The sequence below is a fragment of the Oncorhynchus keta genome, chromosome 28 (assembly GCF_023373465.1).
Source record: "Oncorhynchus keta strain PuntledgeMale-10-30-2019 chromosome 28, Oket_V2, whole genome shotgun sequence".
Classification (NCBI taxonomy): Eukaryota; Metazoa; Chordata; class Actinopteri; order Salmoniformes; family Salmonidae; genus Oncorhynchus; species Oncorhynchus keta.
In genome coordinates, this window is record NC_068448.1 from 21,012,824 (window position 1) to 21,033,002 (window position 20,179).

At 39.2% G+C, this 20,179-nt stretch overlaps 2 protein-coding genes across 2 annotated transcripts; one reads left to right on the forward strand and one right to left on the reverse strand.

Annotated features, from left to right (window-relative positions):
- Window positions 1–1,534: 1,534 nt before the first annotated feature.
- On the reverse strand, window positions 1,535–13,654 carry LOC118360792 (Na(+)/dicarboxylate cotransporter 3-like). Its single transcript, XM_035740212.2, has 13 exons — window positions 13,276–13,654; window positions 12,241–12,506; window positions 9,361–9,524; window positions 8,605–8,665; window positions 8,303–8,482; window positions 7,317–7,442; window positions 7,030–7,122; window positions 6,658–6,762; window positions 6,426–6,523; window positions 4,167–4,279; window positions 3,804–3,965; window positions 2,957–3,094; window positions 1,535–2,850 (listed from the first exon to the last, which is right to left on the reverse strand). Exons 1-13 carry the CDS (start codon window positions 13,390–13,392, stop codon window positions 2,656–2,658), a joined length of 1,818 nt encoding a protein of 605 aa, XP_035596105.1. The 5' UTR covers window positions 13,393–13,654; the 3' UTR covers window positions 1,535–2,655.
- Window positions 13,655–16,348: 2,694 nt separating this feature from the next.
- On the forward strand, window positions 16,349–18,077 carry LOC118360551 (melanocortin receptor 3-like). Its single transcript, XM_035739796.2, has one exon. The coding sequence runs from the start codon at window positions 16,471–16,473 to the stop codon at window positions 17,464–17,466; it is 996 nt and encodes a 331-aa protein (XP_035595689.1). The 5' UTR covers window positions 16,349–16,470; the 3' UTR covers window positions 17,467–18,077.
- The last annotated feature ends 2,102 nt before the right edge of the window (window positions 18,078–20,179 follow it).

Sequence of the window (20,179 nt, forward strand, 5' to 3'; positions counted from 1 at the left end):
GCTTTGCTTCTTGAAAAAGCTCAGATGAGTTTAAAAAAGACCGTGCAAAACCTTCAGTTGCACTTTCCCTTTCCCAGTGCATGGGTAACTTTTGAAAAAGGAGCTTATTCACAGTCAATGTCACATTGATATGTGTAAGATTGTTTTCAAAGGGGATGAATCAAGTTATTGGGGGAAAGTGTGAGCTGAAAATTATGAAAGTTGTGAGCATGAGCATTAACATTCACTCACATGGACAGGAGTGACAATTCAATCCATGAATCAAGTTATTGGAGAAAAGTGTGAGCTGAAAATGATAAAAGTTGTTAAAATGCAATAGTTGGTGACTAATAATTTAGGGAAGTATTGGAGATTTGAAAGGTACTACAGGATATGAGCAGTGTGGTACAGATGTAAGATCCTAATTGGATCACTCCTTTGTTGCTGAGAATTTTCCTGCTAAGCATATTTAAAAGGCTTCTAAAGTTTGTAATTTCCACTTTGAAATGTCAGACTTGATTTGCCCTAACAAAAAATATATCAACCCCTACTAAATTATTCCATTAATTATAATCCACATAATAATTCACATTTCCTGTTGCTTCAAGATTATTTTCCTGCTATAGCAAACTGGCTTTAATGAAGATCCTATATCTGTGTCCTATTTATAGATCTAAACATAACCCTGTGGGAAGTCATATATACTTCTACTGACTAATAGGAGGAAGTATTTTTATTATCCGGCAATCAATGAGCATGTAGAGAACGTTCGACAAGTTGAAAAAGGAAAGGATCTAATCAACCCCTAATCAATTGTATGTGTCAGAGTCTTTCAAAACTAAATGTTCAGCTAGTTGAAATAATTTACTGTATATTTGATTGGTTGAGCATCAAGGTCTAGTAATTTCATGTATGGTACTACTTGTCAAACTTCCTTTTCCAACATTTCGTAGTAAGTTCTTCTATTTAATGTGTGTCCTGTGCTGCTGCGTTTCTTGTGTTCTGTTGTAGTTTGTCTTGTTTACTGGGGCCTCACCCAATGACCCCTCTCTCACACTGAGTAACTAACTACCTTTGGGTTCTGCAGAGTTAACCATGTGCCAAACCTTGAGATTGCAGACACTTTACAACACCAAACAGACATTATAAGGAATTTACAGCCTTGCACCATTGAGAGAAATAGGGGGCAAAATACTGTATGTCTGCTTCGTTTAAGACGCATATGTAAAAATTGTGTTCAAACCACATTTCAATGCAACGTTCTTTCAAATGTTGTTAGCCTCATTTGGCTTGTTGAGTATCTTGTTTGGTGCTGTCAGACACACGGCTGTTAAATAAGACCTGATTGCACTGTTTATTCTCCTTACTACATATTATGCTGTGTCACTTGGGTCAATGATTAAAATTACTATAGGCTTGACACCCTTCTGAATATTAACCCATGGTTTTAAGTTGTTCTGTTATATATAGTACTGTGTTGCATGTCTGTTGGTGCCTGCTCACTGACATCAGCTAAATATATACATTCCATGGATTGACGAAAAAAGACACTAACTCATTTGCCATTCAGTTTTATTTGGTAACGAGAAGTAATAAGAAAATAACAAATCTACAAAATGTGCATTGATAAAGCTAAACGTATTACACTAAATAAAAGCTATGGTAGAAAATAGTTATTTCGATTTCCACACACCACATTTCTAATGATTATTTCAAATAAAATAAGATGAGAAAATCATTTAAAAGACACAATGAAAAGTAATACTGACCTTCTGTGTGTAACTTACAAAAATATGTTTAAACACATGCAGCCAGTGACCCCCATGGCCTAGGTAAGTATGTTTTAGGAATAATTCACAAACTCCTGTTATGTGTCAAGACAGTCACAGTTTACACAGCTAAAGATCAATGGAGGATTGAGTTCAAGTGTCATTTACCAGTTGGTGGAGGACTTGGAGGATTGTCATGAAATGGATTGGGTTTATAATCATCAAGCAGACTACTAACACCCTAATTAATTAGGATTACCATCACAAACACTATCCAGGGAATATTACAATGAGGTACAGTATGAGACGCTCACAGTGAACAGTGCAATGTGGCACAATGACCAGCAGACGTCACTAAGATGCAATTAATTTCAGCAAGCATAGTGAGAGATGAGACAAGACATCACCGGTGTCTGGACAAAAACTATGTCCGACATGACTTGTTGTATAACTGTGGAAGAGAACGCAACAACAGACAGACCAACCACTGTCTATTCTGTCGCCCCCCCGCCCTGCCCAAACAAATGATCTTCCAATGGAAACATGTCATAGTGATCTAAAACAAATCAAGGCAAAACACAGGACACATCTGGGGAGAGCAGGGGTTCGTGACAAACAAGAAAATGAGCTGATAAAACTTGGTATAATCTACATGACAGAGTACGTAGATCACAATGAGAGCCTGAACAAAATATAAACAGTTAAAAAATCAAAACTCATATACAGTAGACTGATTGAAAAAGGACAGTACCTTAGCAACATGGTATAGCCATCACACCATAGGCTAAATTACTTAAAGTAACAGCTAATTCTCTCCAAGTCTATAGTTATTGACTTTGTACATATTCAGAAATTATGATCCAGTATTTACGATATAATGCAGTATAATAATTATACTGGATAAGCTTCAGATATACGGTAAACTAGTAAGGTTGAAAGGTGAGTCGGAGGGGAACTGTATATCTGTGACAGTACTGGACATGTTGACTGGACGAGCCCAGTCTGGATAAGTCTCCAAACTGAACATGGCACGACCCCAAGTGTTCATGGCCAGAGAAACCGATAAAATGCCCAAAATGTTCATCACAAAGCCTGTTTTCACCTGTAAATAGAGAAACCAAACAGATGTCTTGGATAGAATACAGTACCTTTAAGTTTTGGAACAGTCGGACATATGGTCATACAGTATATCGGCGTAAGGATCTTACCATGTCCTTCACCAAAAGATGGCCAGATGCAAAGGCAATGGAGTTGGGAGGTGTGGAGACTGGCAACATGAAGGCAAATGAACATCCTGTTGTCGCAGGTATCATAAAGTAAAGAGGGTTCACCTTGACAAACATAGCCTGTCAAGAGGAGACAAACACATTTGTTGCTATTCTTTTGACAAAATTGTATTAATGCAAAAATAATAACACTTTTAAACACTTTTCTTCGGACAAACACAAGGAGCATACACGTTAGTAAGGAGTGAGTGAATCCATCTCTCATTCAATAACTAGCAACAATATTCCAAATTGTTAGTAGTAATTTATTTGGCTTGGGAATTTTACTGAAGATAAGTAAGTATTGCGCACTTGTCGTGGTGATACTGGATGATACTGGGTGGGTGATACTATTGCTTAGATTGAAAGATACTGCAGGACATTGTCACTTCCCGCCAAAGACAACTGGTTACTGATAACTATAGTTAATGTCCAACAGACATACAAATAGACCCAACAGCCATGGTGCTACACTGACAGATCTGTTAACCCCATGGAAAACACTAAAAAGGTCAATTGCTGTGGGAGATTAGAGAAGAGAGCTCCTCCCCATCATCTTTTCCCATGGGGAACACTAATCCATGAATTAGTAATCCAATGTAGTTCAAGGCTTTTTGGTAGATAACAAGGGATATTCAAATACTAGACACAAAATACATGTCTTCCTTCAAAATGATTGCCTACTACAGTAGGCCTGTCATTTTCATACCCACAGGGCACGTCAATCTCAATAATGGAAACATCGAACTAAACGTTGAATGTTGTGGTCATGTCATAGATGACAGCTCACCAGTTCAGCGATGACGGGCAGGAATATGATAATGGTGGCGGTGTTGCTGGCAAACTCTGTGAAACAGGCCAGGAAAGCTGTGATGAACATGACGGCCACAGCAGGGGGGACCTGGGCAATAGGCTGGAGGTAGGCTCCTATCCACGCCGCCAGTCCTGACTCCTATATTATACAACAGGGACAGAGCATCAACAGACAGCCCCCATCTCAGTAGTAGCAGAAATAGATCAAAAGTATATAAATCACCACACAATAGATATTTGAATGTGAGTTAAAGGGATTTCATATCTTTGTGCATCATTAAACATCAACAGGTTTTACCCATAGGGCAAATTGATTCTATATGTAAATTCTATGGTTTACCTCACATCCCTTGGCCATGGCAAAGCCTCCACCCAGCAACAGAATGATATTCCACGGGACACATTCCTGTGCTTTCTTCCATGATAGGAGAGGAACATATGGAGTATTTGATGCTGTGGAAAACATGACAAGGTATACAATCAACCTCGGCCCACCAGCCAAATCCAGGTCAACCACCGAAATATCAGAATATCTAACCTGCAAGGGGCCTTGAAAAGGAGTAATAAGGGTTATGGGTCAAAATATGGCCATGGCTGGTATTTTGTTTTTCTCTCAGATACCGCTGTGCCAGAAATATTTAAATCCCATAGAAAATTTGTGGTGAGAACTGAAAAAGCGTGTGTGAGCAAGGAGGTCTACAAACCTGACTCAGTTACACCAGCTTTGTCAGGAGGAATGGGCCAACTTATTGTGGGAAGCTTGTGGAAGGCTACCCGAAACGTTTCACCCAAGTTAAACAATTTAAAGGCAATGCTACCAAATACTAATTGAGTGTATGTAAACGTCTGACCCACTGGGAATGTGATTAAATAAATAAAAGCTGAAATAAATAATTATCTCTGCTATTATTCTGACATTTCACATTCTTAAAATAAAGTGGTGATCCTAACTGACTTAAAACAGGGAATTTTTACTAGGATTAATTGTCAGGAATTGTGAAAAACTTTAAATGTCTTTGGCTAAGGTGTATGTAAACTTCCGACTTCAACTGTAGAGCAGAGTAAACAGAGCAAACCAAAGTGTGGCGACACACTTTTGAGAGATTAATAATAATCACACAAACAAAGGGGCTACAGTCTTACCTCACAACAGAATGCTGCTCAGACTAATCTGCATCATTAACATTCCTCAGGTGATTTACAGTACCTAACAACAGAGTCAATACAAGTTTTGCACTTCAGAAATTGACTAATGAAAGAAAGAAAGAATATTCTACTTTGATAGTAGTCAATGATACAGATATAGGATCTCAATTGGAGCCAGTTTGCTACAGCAGTAGAATAATCCTGCAGCAACAGGAAATGTGAGTTAATATATGGATTATGATTAATTGTCATTTTTTGTAGAGGTTGATACATTTTTCATTATGGCAAATCAAGTCTGACATTTTAAAGTATAAATTACAAACTTTAAAAGCCTTCTTAAACCTTGAATACACTACAAGTTTCCTGCTGTGCAGGAAATTCCTGTAACAACAGCGTGATCAAATTAAGACACGGCATCTGTACTGTAATTTATTTCTGGTGAGGCATGATGTAAGGGATAATAAACAAAGGCCTCTACATTCTATGGAAATGAATGAACGATGCAGAAGTTGTGTTCAACAACGTGCTGGCAGAGTGGAACTGACCTTCCAAGGAGTTTCATTATTTACCAGAGAATACATAGAGCCCTAAGTTGATTATCCCTTTTATATCATGGCTATAATTTAAAGAAATGTGTTCATTTGCTGGTAGAATTGTGTTCAACATCCACTGAAGTAGCTAGCAAGTGCATTAGTAATTGCCGTGGTAACCAAACAGGCTCGCTAGTTTGGCTAATCAAACCATGAGTTCTAACTTGCCATTATGAAAATCGAATTCAACAATGCCAATAATGTTTTCAATTTGACTTTTGTTTTCAAAATTTCAGAATTAACTATAGCCATTCAATGAACTATAGCCATTGAATTCTACCGTGCAAATATACCACGCGTTATAGGGAAATAATGCACACTCTAGAATGCCCTTCAAGCCAATCAGGAACAAGTATTCAACAATGCCATGGTATAATTAATATTATAAACTGGGTGGTTCAAGCCCTGAATGCTGATTGGCTGACAACTGTGGTAAATCAGACCATATACCATGGATATGATTTTGATTTTGATTTTTTCTGCTCTAATTATGTTGGTAACCAGTTTATAATAGCAATAACGCACCTTGGGTTTGTGGTATATGGCCAATATACCACGGCTAAGGCCTGTATCCAGGCACTCTGTGTTGCGTTGTGCATAAGAACAGCCCTTAGCTGTGGAAAATTGGCCATATACCACAATCTTCGGGCCTTATTGCTTAAATAATGTGAGTTTAAAACCCTTGGTCTACAGTACATGCATACAGCTGCTTCACTCCATCTAATCTTTTGATTCAAAAACATCCCATGTGTCCTCTGTATCAGTACAGAAAGGTGATATGACTAGAGGCAGTGGTATTTTTTATCTACATATTCCGAAAACATATTTCTTATTATTTGGGACATGTCCTTTCAAGTACTGACCTCTAGAATCAAACCACCAGCTAAGAGAGGGCTTCTGGGAAGGGAAGAAAAATAGGATTGACACAATGATCACTCCAGTGGTCGCATCTGACACATACCTACAGTAGGAAGAGAATCAGAGAAGGGGAAGTCATGATGCAGCTGGTTTCCTCATGCCTCCGGTGAATTATACAGACATTTCCGAGGTAACGGGCAGTGCCTTGTTAGCTTGTAGCAAGCTTATCTGTCTTACCCTTTGTTGAAAAATGTGGACCATCCAGTTACAAATTTGGGATCTCTTGTGAACAGGAGAACGGCAAACAAAATGAAAAAGAATGCGATGGATCCTTCTGCAAAACTAAAATGGAAGATGGAAATTGTTGTCATTGAGGAATTCTACATAACTCCTGACTAAGTACAGAGGGTCTAGAACAGGGGTTATCCTTAGTCCTGGAGGGTTCTAGCAGGATTTTGTTCCATCCAACTGATTAAAATAAACAATCTAAAGCATGCAAACAATGTGGCCCTCCTGAACCAGAATTGGCCAACCCTGGTATAGGGCATGATTTAAGATTAGAGCATGTTGCCTGTGATTTAGTCTAGAGATAAGGCTAGAGTCCCTTACTTTATGGGGCCTAGTTTTCTGTAGTCTTCATCAATAACAGCCTCTGCTTTTTTCTCTGCTTGTGCTCTTTCGTCCTGTTTCTTCACACATAACCTGAACACAACAAATAGTATTAAAATAGTGTGAATGTATCTGACAGGTAGGAGAATGTATTACTTCATATTATTTTAAAAAGTGTACAGGCAGAAGTCCTAGAACTCTAGCACAGACTGCCTATGTGATCATCTATGGTCACGTTTTTATATTAAACACGTTTGAGGAACTTAGATTTGATTTGACCACCATACCGCGTATTCAAGCCCCCGTAGAGGAAAGAAATCCACAGCCATGCCAAGATGAGGAAGAGCACCATGAGAGGAAAGGCGAATGCAAACCAAGAGCCAAAATTTATCAAGTCGCACTCTGGGAAGTAACTAGGACACAAATAAGCAACTGTCAAAAACTGTACAGCAAACATGAAAAAAGTAGTATTTTATGGTCTAAAATGTAACATTTTGCCAGTAAAATCCTAACTCAGGTTGTCGGGTTGGTGTCATATGCCTTTAAAGGTCCTCAATATCATATCATTTCTGGGTAACAATTAAGTACCTTACTGTAATTTGTTTTCAATTAAAATGGTAAAAATAATAATAATAATAAATAGCCTCTTAGCAAGAGCAATTTCTCAAGAAAGAATTTAGCTAGGACTGTCTGAGTGGGGAGGGGAAAACTGAAAACTAGCTGTTGGCAGAGAGGTTGGCAGAGAGGTTTAGAACTCTCTTTCTTATTGGTCTATTGACTAATTTACCGCCTGGTGTTGTCACCAGGCAGGCCAAAACTCCATCCCACCAAAACCGGCTGAAATTTCCAGCGGTCTTTTCAAACAGCTCTTATTCTAAAACTGCAATGCTGCTGAGTTTTTCACACTCAACAGTTTCCCGCATGTATCAAGAATGGTCCACCACCCAAATGACATCCAGCCAACTTGGAGGGGGCTGCAACTCAATATTAGGAAGGTGTTCCTAATGTTTGGTATACTCCGTGTATATATAAAGCACAGGAAAATCAAGTTTTTGACTGCACTGGGGCTTTCAGAGGGACTTCTGAAGTCTGAAACAGAACAGTACTCATCTTTTTTCATAATGGTTAAAACCCTTTCATAGACCTTCTCAGGGATACCTTTTCTCCTTACATACCTTCATTGCTCTATCTGATGGGCCTGTGAGGTCTATGAGAGGGTATGTACAGATGCAGTAGTAGAAAGAGAGATCAGTCAAGTCCTGAACTTGGGTACCTCTTAAGTTGTCCAATGAGGATGAGGTTTGGCGCCGTGCCTGTCAGGGTGGCAGTCCCTCCGATACTGGCAGCGTATGGGATACAGATCAGGAAGCCTTTCCACACCTTCATCTGGTACTCAGACTCTGTCCTGATCTCCTGTGCAGTCCACCCATTTGACCGCACCATCCCATCAGTTCTTAATATATAATATAGGGAAATGTAACCAGATTGTAACAATGCTAGTAAATAGCTACATGATAACCATGAATCCAACACGAGAGCTAAAATTGTTCAGTTTGTTTATGCTTCCTTTCTTACCCATCTATAGACAAGATCTGTTTTTCAGGGGGCAGTGAATGCAGCTTTACTTGTGATTGACCTGATGGATGTTGAAGTTAACAGGTTGTTAGAGTTATTCTCTCCATTGTTCACTGTGCAGTGACAAATGACAAAATATTTTTAAGGACATCCCATATTGAATACCATATTGAAAACTGAGTTCCAGTTTTCTAACTTGGTTGTCTGTAGACCTCTGTCATATTTAATAAATGACTTGAAAGGTGGCTACTATAATCAATAAATTACCATTTTAATATTGAATAACTTGACATGTCGTTCTCTGAAGGCAATATGATAGAAAAGGTACAGTAGTTATACGAAGTTCACACCTTGAGTTACATATTACAGTTTTAATGTGGAAAATTAAAGTATAGTCTGTTCGTCTGTGTAAGGCACGTGTCAAACTCATTCCACAGAGGCCCGAGTGTCTGCGGGTTTTCGCTCCTCCTTATTTTTTTGATTAATTAAGGTCACTGATCAGTTAGGAACTCCTCTCACTTATTTGTATAGGTCTTAACTGGACACAAATTGAAAGGAAAAAATGTAAATCAGCAGACACATGTCCCTCCATGGATTGAGTTTGACACCCTGGAGTAAGCACTACAAACAATTTGCATTAATTCTACCCTTCAGTGTTGATAGACTAAATTTGTCCTGGCTTAGCTACTGTATAGGTCTTAATATTTTCGCTAGATGTATGTGGGACAGTTGGAGAAACCCTACACAGCAACTCACCCTCTGTCTCATCTTTCACCTTGCAGTTCTCCTTCAGAGTGGCCAGGTCCCCAAAGAGGCTCTCCAGGATGGCGTTAGCAATGGGAAGCATCATGGCCGTTGTTGCTGTGTTGCTGAGCCACATGGACAGGAAGGCAGATGTGATCATCATGCCCAAAATCAACCTGTATGGGGAAAGAGATGGGCACATGGTTCAGGTGTAAGTGGAGTGACAAATCAATACTATGATTATCAATAACATTTTTGATAACAACTGGCCTATGTAAAATGGTAGAGAATCAGCTCGAAGACGCTTGGACCTTCTTATTTGACATTTTCAGTGGGATCGTTAACAAACACACCCCCATAAAGAAATTGAGAATTAAAAACAGATATAGCCCCTGGTTCGACCGTGATCTTGTCGAGTTACTCCACCGTAAGAATTGCATTTGGCGAAAGGCTCGGCACACGCATACTCAGGCTGACTGGCTGTCATTCAGGAAAATGAGAAATAAGTGCACTCAGGCTGTCTGGAAGGCCAAAGTTAGTTACTGTAAGGAGCAGTTCTCTCTCTGTGGGTCTAACCCCAAGAAGCTCTGGAAAACGGTTAATGACATGGAGAATAAACCCTCCTCCTCACAGCTGCCCATGTCCCTTAATGTTGATGATGTGGTTGTTACTGACAAGAAGCACATGGCTGAGCTCTATAATCACCACTTCATTAAGTCAGGATTCCTATTTGACTCAGCCATGCCTCCTTGCCCGTCCAACATTTCCTCATCTCCCACCCCTTCTAATGCGACTCTTCCCGATGCTTCTCCCTCTTTTTCCCCTGCCCGGCTATAAAGTTTCTCCCTGCAGGCAGTCACTGAGTCCGAGGTGCTAAAGGAGCTCCTTAAACTTGACCACAAAAAAACATCTGGGTCAGATGGTTTAGACCCTTTCTTCTTTAAGGTTGCTGCCCCTATCATCGCCAAGCCTATCTCAAACCTTTTAAGCCTGTCTCTCCTTTCTGTGGAGGTTCCTATTGCTTGGAAGACAGCCACGGTTTGTCCTTTATTTAAAGGGAGAGATCAAGCTGATCCTAACTGTTATAGGCCTATTTATATTTTGCCCTGTTTCTCAAAAGTGTTGGAAAAACTTGTCAATAATCAACTGACTGGCTTTCTTGATGTCTATAGTATTCTCTCGGGAATGCAATCTGGTTTCCACTCAGGTGATGGATGTGTCACTGCAACTTTAAACGTCCTCAATGATGTCACCATTGCCTTTGATTCTAAGAAATATTGAGCTGCTATTTTTATTGACTTGGCCAAAGCTTTTGATACGGTAGACCATTCCATTCTTGAGGGCCGGCTAAGGAGTATTGGTGTCTCTGAGGGGTCTTTGGCCTGGTTTGCTAACTACCTCTCTCAAAGAGTACAGTGTATAAAGTCAGAGAATCTGCTGTCTCAGCCACTGCTTATCACCAAAGGAGTACCCCAAGGCTCGATCCTAGGCCCCACGCTCTTCTAAATTTACATCAACAACATAGCTCAGGCAGTAGGAAGCTCAATAATCCATTTAAATGTAGATGATACAGTCTTACACTCAGCTGGCCCCTCCCTGAATTTTGTGTTAAATGCTCTCCAACAAAGCTTTCTTATTGTCCAACAATCTATCTCTACCCTTAACCTTGTTCTGAACACCTCCAAAACAAAGGTCATGTGGTTTGCTAAGAAGAATGCTCCTCTTCCCACAGGTGTGATTACTACCTATGAGGGTTTAGAGTTTGAGGTAGTCACCTCATGCAAGTACTTGGGAGTATGGCTAGACGGTGCACTGTCCTTATCTCAGCACATATCAAAGCTGCAGGCTAAAGTTAAATCTAGACTTGATTTCCTCTATCGTAATCACTCCTCTTTCACCCCAGCTGCCAAACTAAACCTGATGATGACCATCCTATCCATGCTAGATTACGGAGACATAATTTCTAGATTGGCAGGTAAGGGTGCTCTCGAGCGGCTAGATGTTCTTTACTATTTGGCCATCGGATTTGCCAACAATGCTCCTTATAGGACACATCACTACACTCTTTACTCCTCTGTAAACTGGTCATCTCTGTATACCATTTGCAATGCTTATTTATAAAACCCTCTTAGGCCTCACTCCCCCCTATCTGAGATATCTACTGCAGCCCTCATCCTCCACATACAACACCCGTTCTGCCAGTCATATTCTGTTAAAGGTCCCCAAAGCACACACATCCCTGGGTCGCTTCTCTTTTCAGTTCACTGCAGCTAGCGACTGGAACGAGCTGCAACAAACACTCAAACTGGACAGTTTTATCTCAATATCTTCATTAAAAGACTCAATCATGGACACTCTTACTGACAGTTGTGGCTGCTTTGTGTCATATATTGTTATCTCTACCTTCTTGCCGTTTGTGCTGTTGTCTGCCCAATAATGTTTGTACCATGTTTTGTGCTGCTACGATGTTGTGTTGCTACCATGTTGTTGTTATGTTGTGTTGCTACCATGCTGTGTTGTCATGTGTTGCTGCCTTGCTATGTTGTCGTCTTAGGTCTCTCTTTATGTAGTGTTGTGTTGTCTCTCTTGTTGTGATGTGTGTTAAGTCCTATATTTATGTCGTATTTATTTTACACTTTTAATCCCAGTCCCCCGTCCCTGCAGGACACCTTTTGCCTTTTGGTAAGCCGTCATTAAATAAGCATTTGTTCTTAACTGACTTGCCTAGTTAAATAAAGGTTCAATAAAAATTTACATTTAAATAAAAAAAAACATGATTATGTATGTTTTGCCATATGTAGTGGATTCATATTAGATAATGGAAAATAATCCCAAAATATACATTCTGATAAATGTATTACTGTTGTATATATGGCGATATAGACTTCTCACCAGGCTGGTTTGACTCCAACAATCTTAAGAACTTTCAGAGCTATTCTGCGATGCAGACCCCATTCCTCGATAGCTGACGCCATCACAAGACCACTGAGAAAGAGAAAATTTGTATCGAGGAAGTACTGAGGGCAGACTTTTTTGGATGGAAGAATTCCCATGGTTGGAAAGAGGCAAACAGGTAGCATGGCAGTGACAGCTAAGGGAAGAGCCTCTGTGCACCAGAACACAGCCATTAGCAGCACCACGTACAGGCATTTCCCCTCCTGCAAAACATAACAGAAACATGTTGGTTAACATTAAGAGTAAATGCCAAAGGTGATCTATTTCATTAATGTTTGTATCACGCTGTGGAAAGACAAATGTATAAGGAATGTACTTTTTTTCTGTGGCTGGAATTGCAAAATTAGGGGGGAATTGTAAATAAATAAGCCCATGAAGTTATTAATAGCTGTGTTAGGTCTCAGATTGGTTGGTTAGGTCTCCAATTGGGTTATGGCTATGATTAAGAGGGGTGAATGGATTTAGGGTCAAGTTATTAATGTGAGGATTGATGTTTTAGCTATATTTTTTTATATATATATTTTTTACCTTTATTTAACTAGGCAAGTCAGTTAAGAACAAATTCTTATTTTCAATGACAGCCTAGGAACAGTGGGTTAACTGCCTGTTCAGGGGCAGAACGACAGATTTGTACCTTGTCAGCTCGGTGATGAAGCGGGACCATGTCCTGTTCTAATGGCATGTTTTATGATCCTGATTCTAATTTCAGTGAAGTCTTATTCCAACAGATATTGGTTTAATGGGTGTTCATATTTAAAGGCAGGTGTGGATATTATTAATCATATCAGTTTTAGGCTATGTGGCAATACTGTATTTAACCATTGCCTGACTTTCAGTAGTAGGTCATGACAATTTGATGTGGTTCAGCAATTTGGCTTAGTTATATACAGTTATAAAACTAGTTTTTCTCGTGAGTTAGATAAATAAATGGTTAGTGTAGCAAGATTTGTGTTTCTTCCAATAACCACTTACCTTTTCCGGTAGACCAAAAATTAACGGGAGGAGAATAAGCGGAGTGAGGACTAGAATAAGTTGTTTCTTGACGCACCAAAGCTTCTTAGCGAACGTTGATATTCTTTCCATTTCCATGCCGAATATTATTTTATTGAAGTGCACCAACGCTTGGTATGTGATGCCGAAGTGCAGAATTTTGAAGCCTCAGTTTTATCACTTTGACTCCGTTGTTTTTGCACTCTTGGAGAAGATTAACTATTGGTTTACAGGTTAACTCATAACGCATTGTTCAAGTTATTAGGGATGCGCGCGCAAGCTGAGCTTGCTCTGTGGTTGCACAATTGGTATGTGATTTCTTGTGTTTTACTGATAATAACCAACATGTTAACAATTCCAGTAGTCTTGTCTTTCTGGTTCCTCCCTGCAAAATGGATGCAAGCCATGTCAACAGTCATCAAAAACTGCTTCCATCATCATCCATGGTTGATCACACAGGGGGCCACATAGGTAAACCATGTAAACTTAATTTTAAGAGGATAGGGACTTGAACCACAGACATGTGCCATAAAGGTCCAAATTTAGCATAAGTCATATGTTTGGAAACAAATTAAGACAAAATACATGGAGATTACAATGGTAATCTGTAACACGTGACTATACACAGTTTAAATAGGCAGCATTTACACCTGGAAGCCCAATTCTGGTATTTTTCTCACTAATTGGTCTTTTGACCAATCATATCAGATCTTTTCACATCAGCTCTTATTCTGAGCTGATTTGATTGGTCAAAAGACCAATAAGTGCAAAAAAATATAAGAATTGGGCAGCCTGTGTAAATGCAGCCTTTAGTTGTTTTTGGTAGATAATTGATAGATACATTATATTGTTTTTTTTGTGGCTGGTTTAATAAAAAGGTGACTTCAGTTCACTGGTGATTTCAATGGTGGCTCCCGCCATTGCAGATGTTCCTTTAAGCAATAGGCCTAATCATAAATTCTCCATCTACAAATGTGAAATGAGGACATAGGCTACTTTAAAAGACATTGGTGTTAAAAGCAGGATAAAAACTTGGTAGCCAACTGTCTGATCTGGCAATACTCAATAGAAGGCAATGGCAGGTTTGTTTCTCTCTCACAGGAGTAGCTGCCTCTCTATTCAGCTTTCTAAAGCCATTTATGACTACCCTGGCCAGAAACAGTCTCTTCACTGCTGGCACGACTCTGGTGGCCTCTTAGAGGTCAGAGCCAACCCTCCATTGCTCTTGGTCACAGGAATAAGCAGTACTTTCCACATTTGAACTATTATCTGTGATGCAGAGGTGCCCTCTAGTGTCATAACTTGTGTCATACATACAAACTGGTTTGTGGTATGTGTGAAAAATACAGTATGTGTGTAAACCTATTAATATTAAAGTTTCTTAAATGAAGAAAGACCCCTCAGCAACGGTAATAACGAGTTTGTGATCTGCACAAGTGACGTTTTAATCATATAAATATATTATTTGGTATTCTTCCTGCTAAATAACATAATCAGAATAACAGGGTGCATGCAGTTTAGATGAGGAGAAGGTTAAATACAGACAGTCAGCCATAGCTGCAGGCAATGGACTAACCATAACTGTTGTGTATTGGGGTTTTGCTATAGAGCTTCATGGGAGTTGTATATGTTGAGATGCCAATAGCTTAACTGATTCCCGTCTCCCATCTCATCATTATTGAATTGTTATAAAGACTTGGTTATGAAAGCCATGAGTCATAACAATAACCTCATCCCCAGACTAACTTTGTCTATTGAACCAGATTAGGACATGACATTGTGGTTTACGCTTAGCAAACAGTACAACTAAGCAACTATGCTCTTAGATGAAAAAAATGGCCCTGTTTACTTTTTACCTGCTATGACCCTGAATATTGGCATTTCCAGCTTGACTGCAAATCAACTGTCTTCCCACCTCATTTGTAAAGATCACAACAACAACAACAACAGAAAAGTCTTAATCCATGCCAGTTGTGTAATGCTATCTTGGATGAAATGCAAACAGACAGAAAAGGTTAGACCTGTTCTTATGCATATATGTTCTGACAAGTCTCATAGAGAGAATAAGGACATATGTCTCAGGTTCTAGCTAGTAGCTACTATAAGAACTAAATGCTAAAATGCAATTTTTTTGTGTGCACAACCAAATCTCTTTGTTTTAAATAGTTTTGTGCAAAAGAGCTACTTTTGAAGCAATGATTCTTCTCGATTTAGATTTTACATGCACCATCAGTCTTGTCAGTTGAATGAACTGTACGTTTCTCAATTAGCTAGGTTATTTTTACTTTCAAGAAGGCAGTCAAATAGAATGAACCTTTTACTGCAGTGGGCTAGTTTCTTGGTAGTTTTAAACAAATCTACTTTGAAACAAAAGTATACACCTCACACACATGGTAAGGGACTTACAATAAAGAAGACTCCTGGACCATGTCAGATATTGAGTTGAAATGTATTCAATTTTGAGTTTCCATCCCAATATTACACTTTACATACATCACAAAAGACTGAAATATAACAAAATTGAAATAATGTTTATTAATTATGACATTTAGAAAAATATTGCTAACACTTTACTTGACAGCCATTGTCATAACACTTTATGACACAGTCATAACCATGTCATAACATTTTATAACAACTGACATAACTTGTCATAATATCTCGTAACACTGTCATGACCCATATATTTACACCTGTTGTGACATATATTGCATTATTTTATGACTAGTTTTGACATGTACATAAGAAAATATGAATAACATTCCACCCCTGAGGCCACTAGGTCATCTGACTGCAGGAAAGGGCTACTGTCATCGATTAAGTATTATCAGGTCAAGTGAAAATTGCCTAACGTGAAACAACTTAGTCTATGTCAAACTACTGAATGTGTGTTTGAGCACAAGTGTCCTTATGTCTATGTGTGTGTATAAACAAACACCCATGTTCAGGCTGTCTGTGTGTTCATTGAATTGGACCGGGGGGCTTACAGTGCTCTCAGAGCTCAGGAGCAAAACAGATAACCACAGTTCTCTCTAGCTCTGATCTCAGAGGAGGAGTAAAAACATTCAGCAGCAGGGCTCCAGAAGAGGTTCTTAAGGGGCAGGTGGCTCACTCACTACCTTGTATCCCTGCATTCCTGCATCTCCCCCAGTGAACTGTTGTCCAAATTCCCACCTGATGAACAACACTTATAGACATCTGCTGCCGCTGGACCTTCAGCTCAATGAAACCACCAGGGAGTCTCTGGCTGGGGAGGACGAACAGGGGAACCTGACCGGCATCGAGCCTGGTCTGTGTGAGGCAGTCCACATTCAAGCTGAGGTGTTCCTGACACTGGGGATCGTCAGCCTTCTGGAGAATATCTTGGTGATCTTGGCAGTGATGAAGAACAAGAACCTCCACTCACCCATGTACGTACTCCTGTGTAGTCTTGCTGCTGCTGACATGCTTGTGAGTGTCTCCAACTCACTAGAGACGGTGGTTATCGCTGCGCTGAACAGTCGGTTGATTGTGGCAGATGACCACTTTATTCAACTCATGGACAACTTCTTTGACTCCATCATCTGTATCTCCCTGGTGGCCTCAATCTGTAACCTTTTAGCTATCACCATTGACCGTTACGTGACCATCTTCTACGCCCTACGCTACCACAGCATCGTGACGATGCGGCGGGCTGTCCTGGCCATTGGTGGCATCTGGCTGACATGTGTGTTCTGTGGGATAGTCTTCATCGTCTACTCAGAGAGCAAGGCAGTCGTTGTGTGTCTGATCATCATCTTCTTCACCATGCTGGTGCTCATGGCCACTCTGTATGTTCACATGTTCCTGCTGGCGAGGCTTCACATCAAGCGCATCGCTGTTCTTCCCGCGGAGGGTGTGGTGCCCCAGAGGACCTGCATGAAGGGAGCCATCACCATCACCATCCTCCTAGGGGTGTTCGTATGCTGCTGGGCACCTTTCTTCCTTCACCTCATCCTCCTCATCACCTGTCCCAAGAACCAGCTCTGTGTCTGCTACATGTCCCACTTTACCACCTACCTGGTGCTCATCATGTGTAACTCTGTCATAGACCCCGTTATCTATGCCTTCCGCAGTCTCGAGATGCGCAAAACCTTCAAGGAGATCCTCTGTTGTTTCAGTGCCACTTGTAGTATTTTCCACTGTAAATACTGAAGTGTTGTAGTTGTTGGTCATTTTTAAAAAGGCACAGAAAAGGCTTTCAATGTCGTTGTTCAATGCGCTGTCTATATGGACACTGTGTATATGGACATTGTTATATGGACACTGTGTATATGGACATTGTTTTATGGACACTGTGTATATGGACATTGTTTTATGGACACTGTGTATATGGACATTGTTATATGGACACTGTGTATATGGACATTGTTTTATGGACACTGTGTATATGGACATTGTTTTATGGACACTGTGTATATGGACATTGTTTTATGGACACTGTGTATATGGACATTGTTATATGGACACTGTGTATATGGACATTGTTTTATGGACACTGTGTATATGGACATTGTTTTATGGACACTGTGTATATGGACATTGTTTTATGGACACTGTGTATATGGACATTGTTTTATGGACACTGTGTATATGGACATTGTTTTATGGACACTGTGTATATGGACATTGTTATATGGACACTGTGTATATGGACATTGTTTTATGGACACTGTGTATATGGACATTGTTATATGGATACTGTGTATATGGACATTGTTATATGGATACTGTGTATATGGACATTGTTATATGGACACTGTGTATATGGACATTGTTGTGACATGCAGATTTGGCTTAGTGGCTTTGCTATTGGGAAGATGTTTTCATGTGTACGTAGTGTTTGTGAAAATGTGAGAAGCAAACAGTAAAAATTGAAAGATTAAAAGTGACCATGAGTGACTAATTTTATGAATTAGAATTATTCATATTCTTACCTTGACTGCAAGGAAGACACATTAGCAGAATGTGAATATAGATAGATTCATAAAAAACATCAATAAACAAACAATAGGGTGATTTACAGTGCCTTGCAAAAGTATTAATTCCCCTTGGATTTCTTCACATTCTATTGTGTTACAAAGTTAAAATGTAAAATGTATTTAATTGTTAAAACATTTTTTACAATCTACACAAAATGCTCTTGTAATGTCAAAGTCAAATATTTTTTTTAAAATATTCATAGAAATTAAATAACTATAATTTTTTCATTGCATATGTATTCAGCTCCCTGAGTCAATCAATACATGTTAGAAACACCTTAGTCATTCATTACAGCTGTGAGTCTTTCTGGGCAAGTCTCTAACAGCTTTGCACACCTGGATTGTGCAACATTTGCCCATTATTCTTTAAAACATTCTTCAAGCACTGTCAAGATGTTGGGAATGTTGGCTAGACAGCAATTTTCAAGTATTACTATAGATTTTCAAGCAGATTTGAGTAAAAACTGTAACTTGGCCACTCAGTAACATTCACTGTCTTCTTGGTAAGCAACTCCAGAGTAGATTTGGACTCATGTTGTAGGTTATTATCCAGCTGAAAGGTGAATTCCTCTCCCAGTCTCTCGTGTAAAGCAACTGGTTTTCCTCTAGGATTTTGTCTGTGCTTAGATCCATCCTGTTTATTTTTATTGTGAAAAACATCCTAGTAATTGCCTATGTCAAGCATACCCATAACATGATGCAGCTACCTCCATGCTTGAAAATAAGGAGGCAGTTACTCAGCGATGTGTTGTGTTGGATTTTCCCTAAACATAAGGCTTTGCATTTAGGCCAAAAAGTGTATTCTTTTGCTGTGTTTTGTTGAAGTATAGTGTCTTATTGCATACAAGATGCAAGTTGTGGAATATTTGTATTCTTCTTTTCACTCTGTCATTTAGGTCATTATTGTGGAGTCACTACAGTGTTGTTGATCCATCCTCAGTTTTCTGCCATCACAGACTTTGAACTCTGTAGCTGTTTTAAAATCACCAATGGCCTCATGGTTACATCCCTGAGCTGTTCTGCAGCACAGTTCAGAAGGAGGACTGTACCTTTGATGTGTCAGGGTGGTTTAATATATAATCCACAGCACAATTATTAACTTGCCCATACATAAAGACATTTTCAATGTCTGATTTGTTATTGTTACTCATCTACATATCACTACCCTTCTTTAAGAGGCTTTCGAAAAGCTACTTAGTCTTTGTAGTTGAGTCTGTGCTTGAAATTCAATACCTGACTAAGGGGTCTTACAGATGTTGTTTGTATGTGTGACATAGGAAGGGTTAGTCATTCAAAAATCATGTCAACGCCTATTCTTTAACACAGAGGGAGTCCTATGTCATTTATAATGTAATTTGTTAAGCCACATTTTACTCCTGAACTCATTTAGGCCGGCCTAAACAAAGGGGCTGAATACTTATGCAATGATTTTTTTAAAATTTATCTCCACTTTGACATTACAGAATATTTTGTGTAGATTGTTGACAGAAAATTACAATTAAATCCATTTAAATCCCACTTTGTAACACAATAAAATGTGAAGAAATCCAAGGGGTCTGAATACTTTATAGCACTGAGCTGTATATAATCTGGTCTGCTGTAGCCTGTCTGTATCAAATCAGGGATAATGAATCTCATTGCATGTATTTAAGAAAAAGGGATTCATAAAAGCTCAACATGTGTGTGCACTGCACGATTTGCCATCTACCAAGGAATAGTACTATGAACCTATATGATTTTTCACATGATAAATATTTATCATGTGAAAAATCATGTTGAGCTTTTATGAATCACTTTTTCTTAAATACATGCAATAAGATTCATATATATATATATATATATATATATATATAAAATGTGATATCCAAATTGTTTGCGTCACAGCT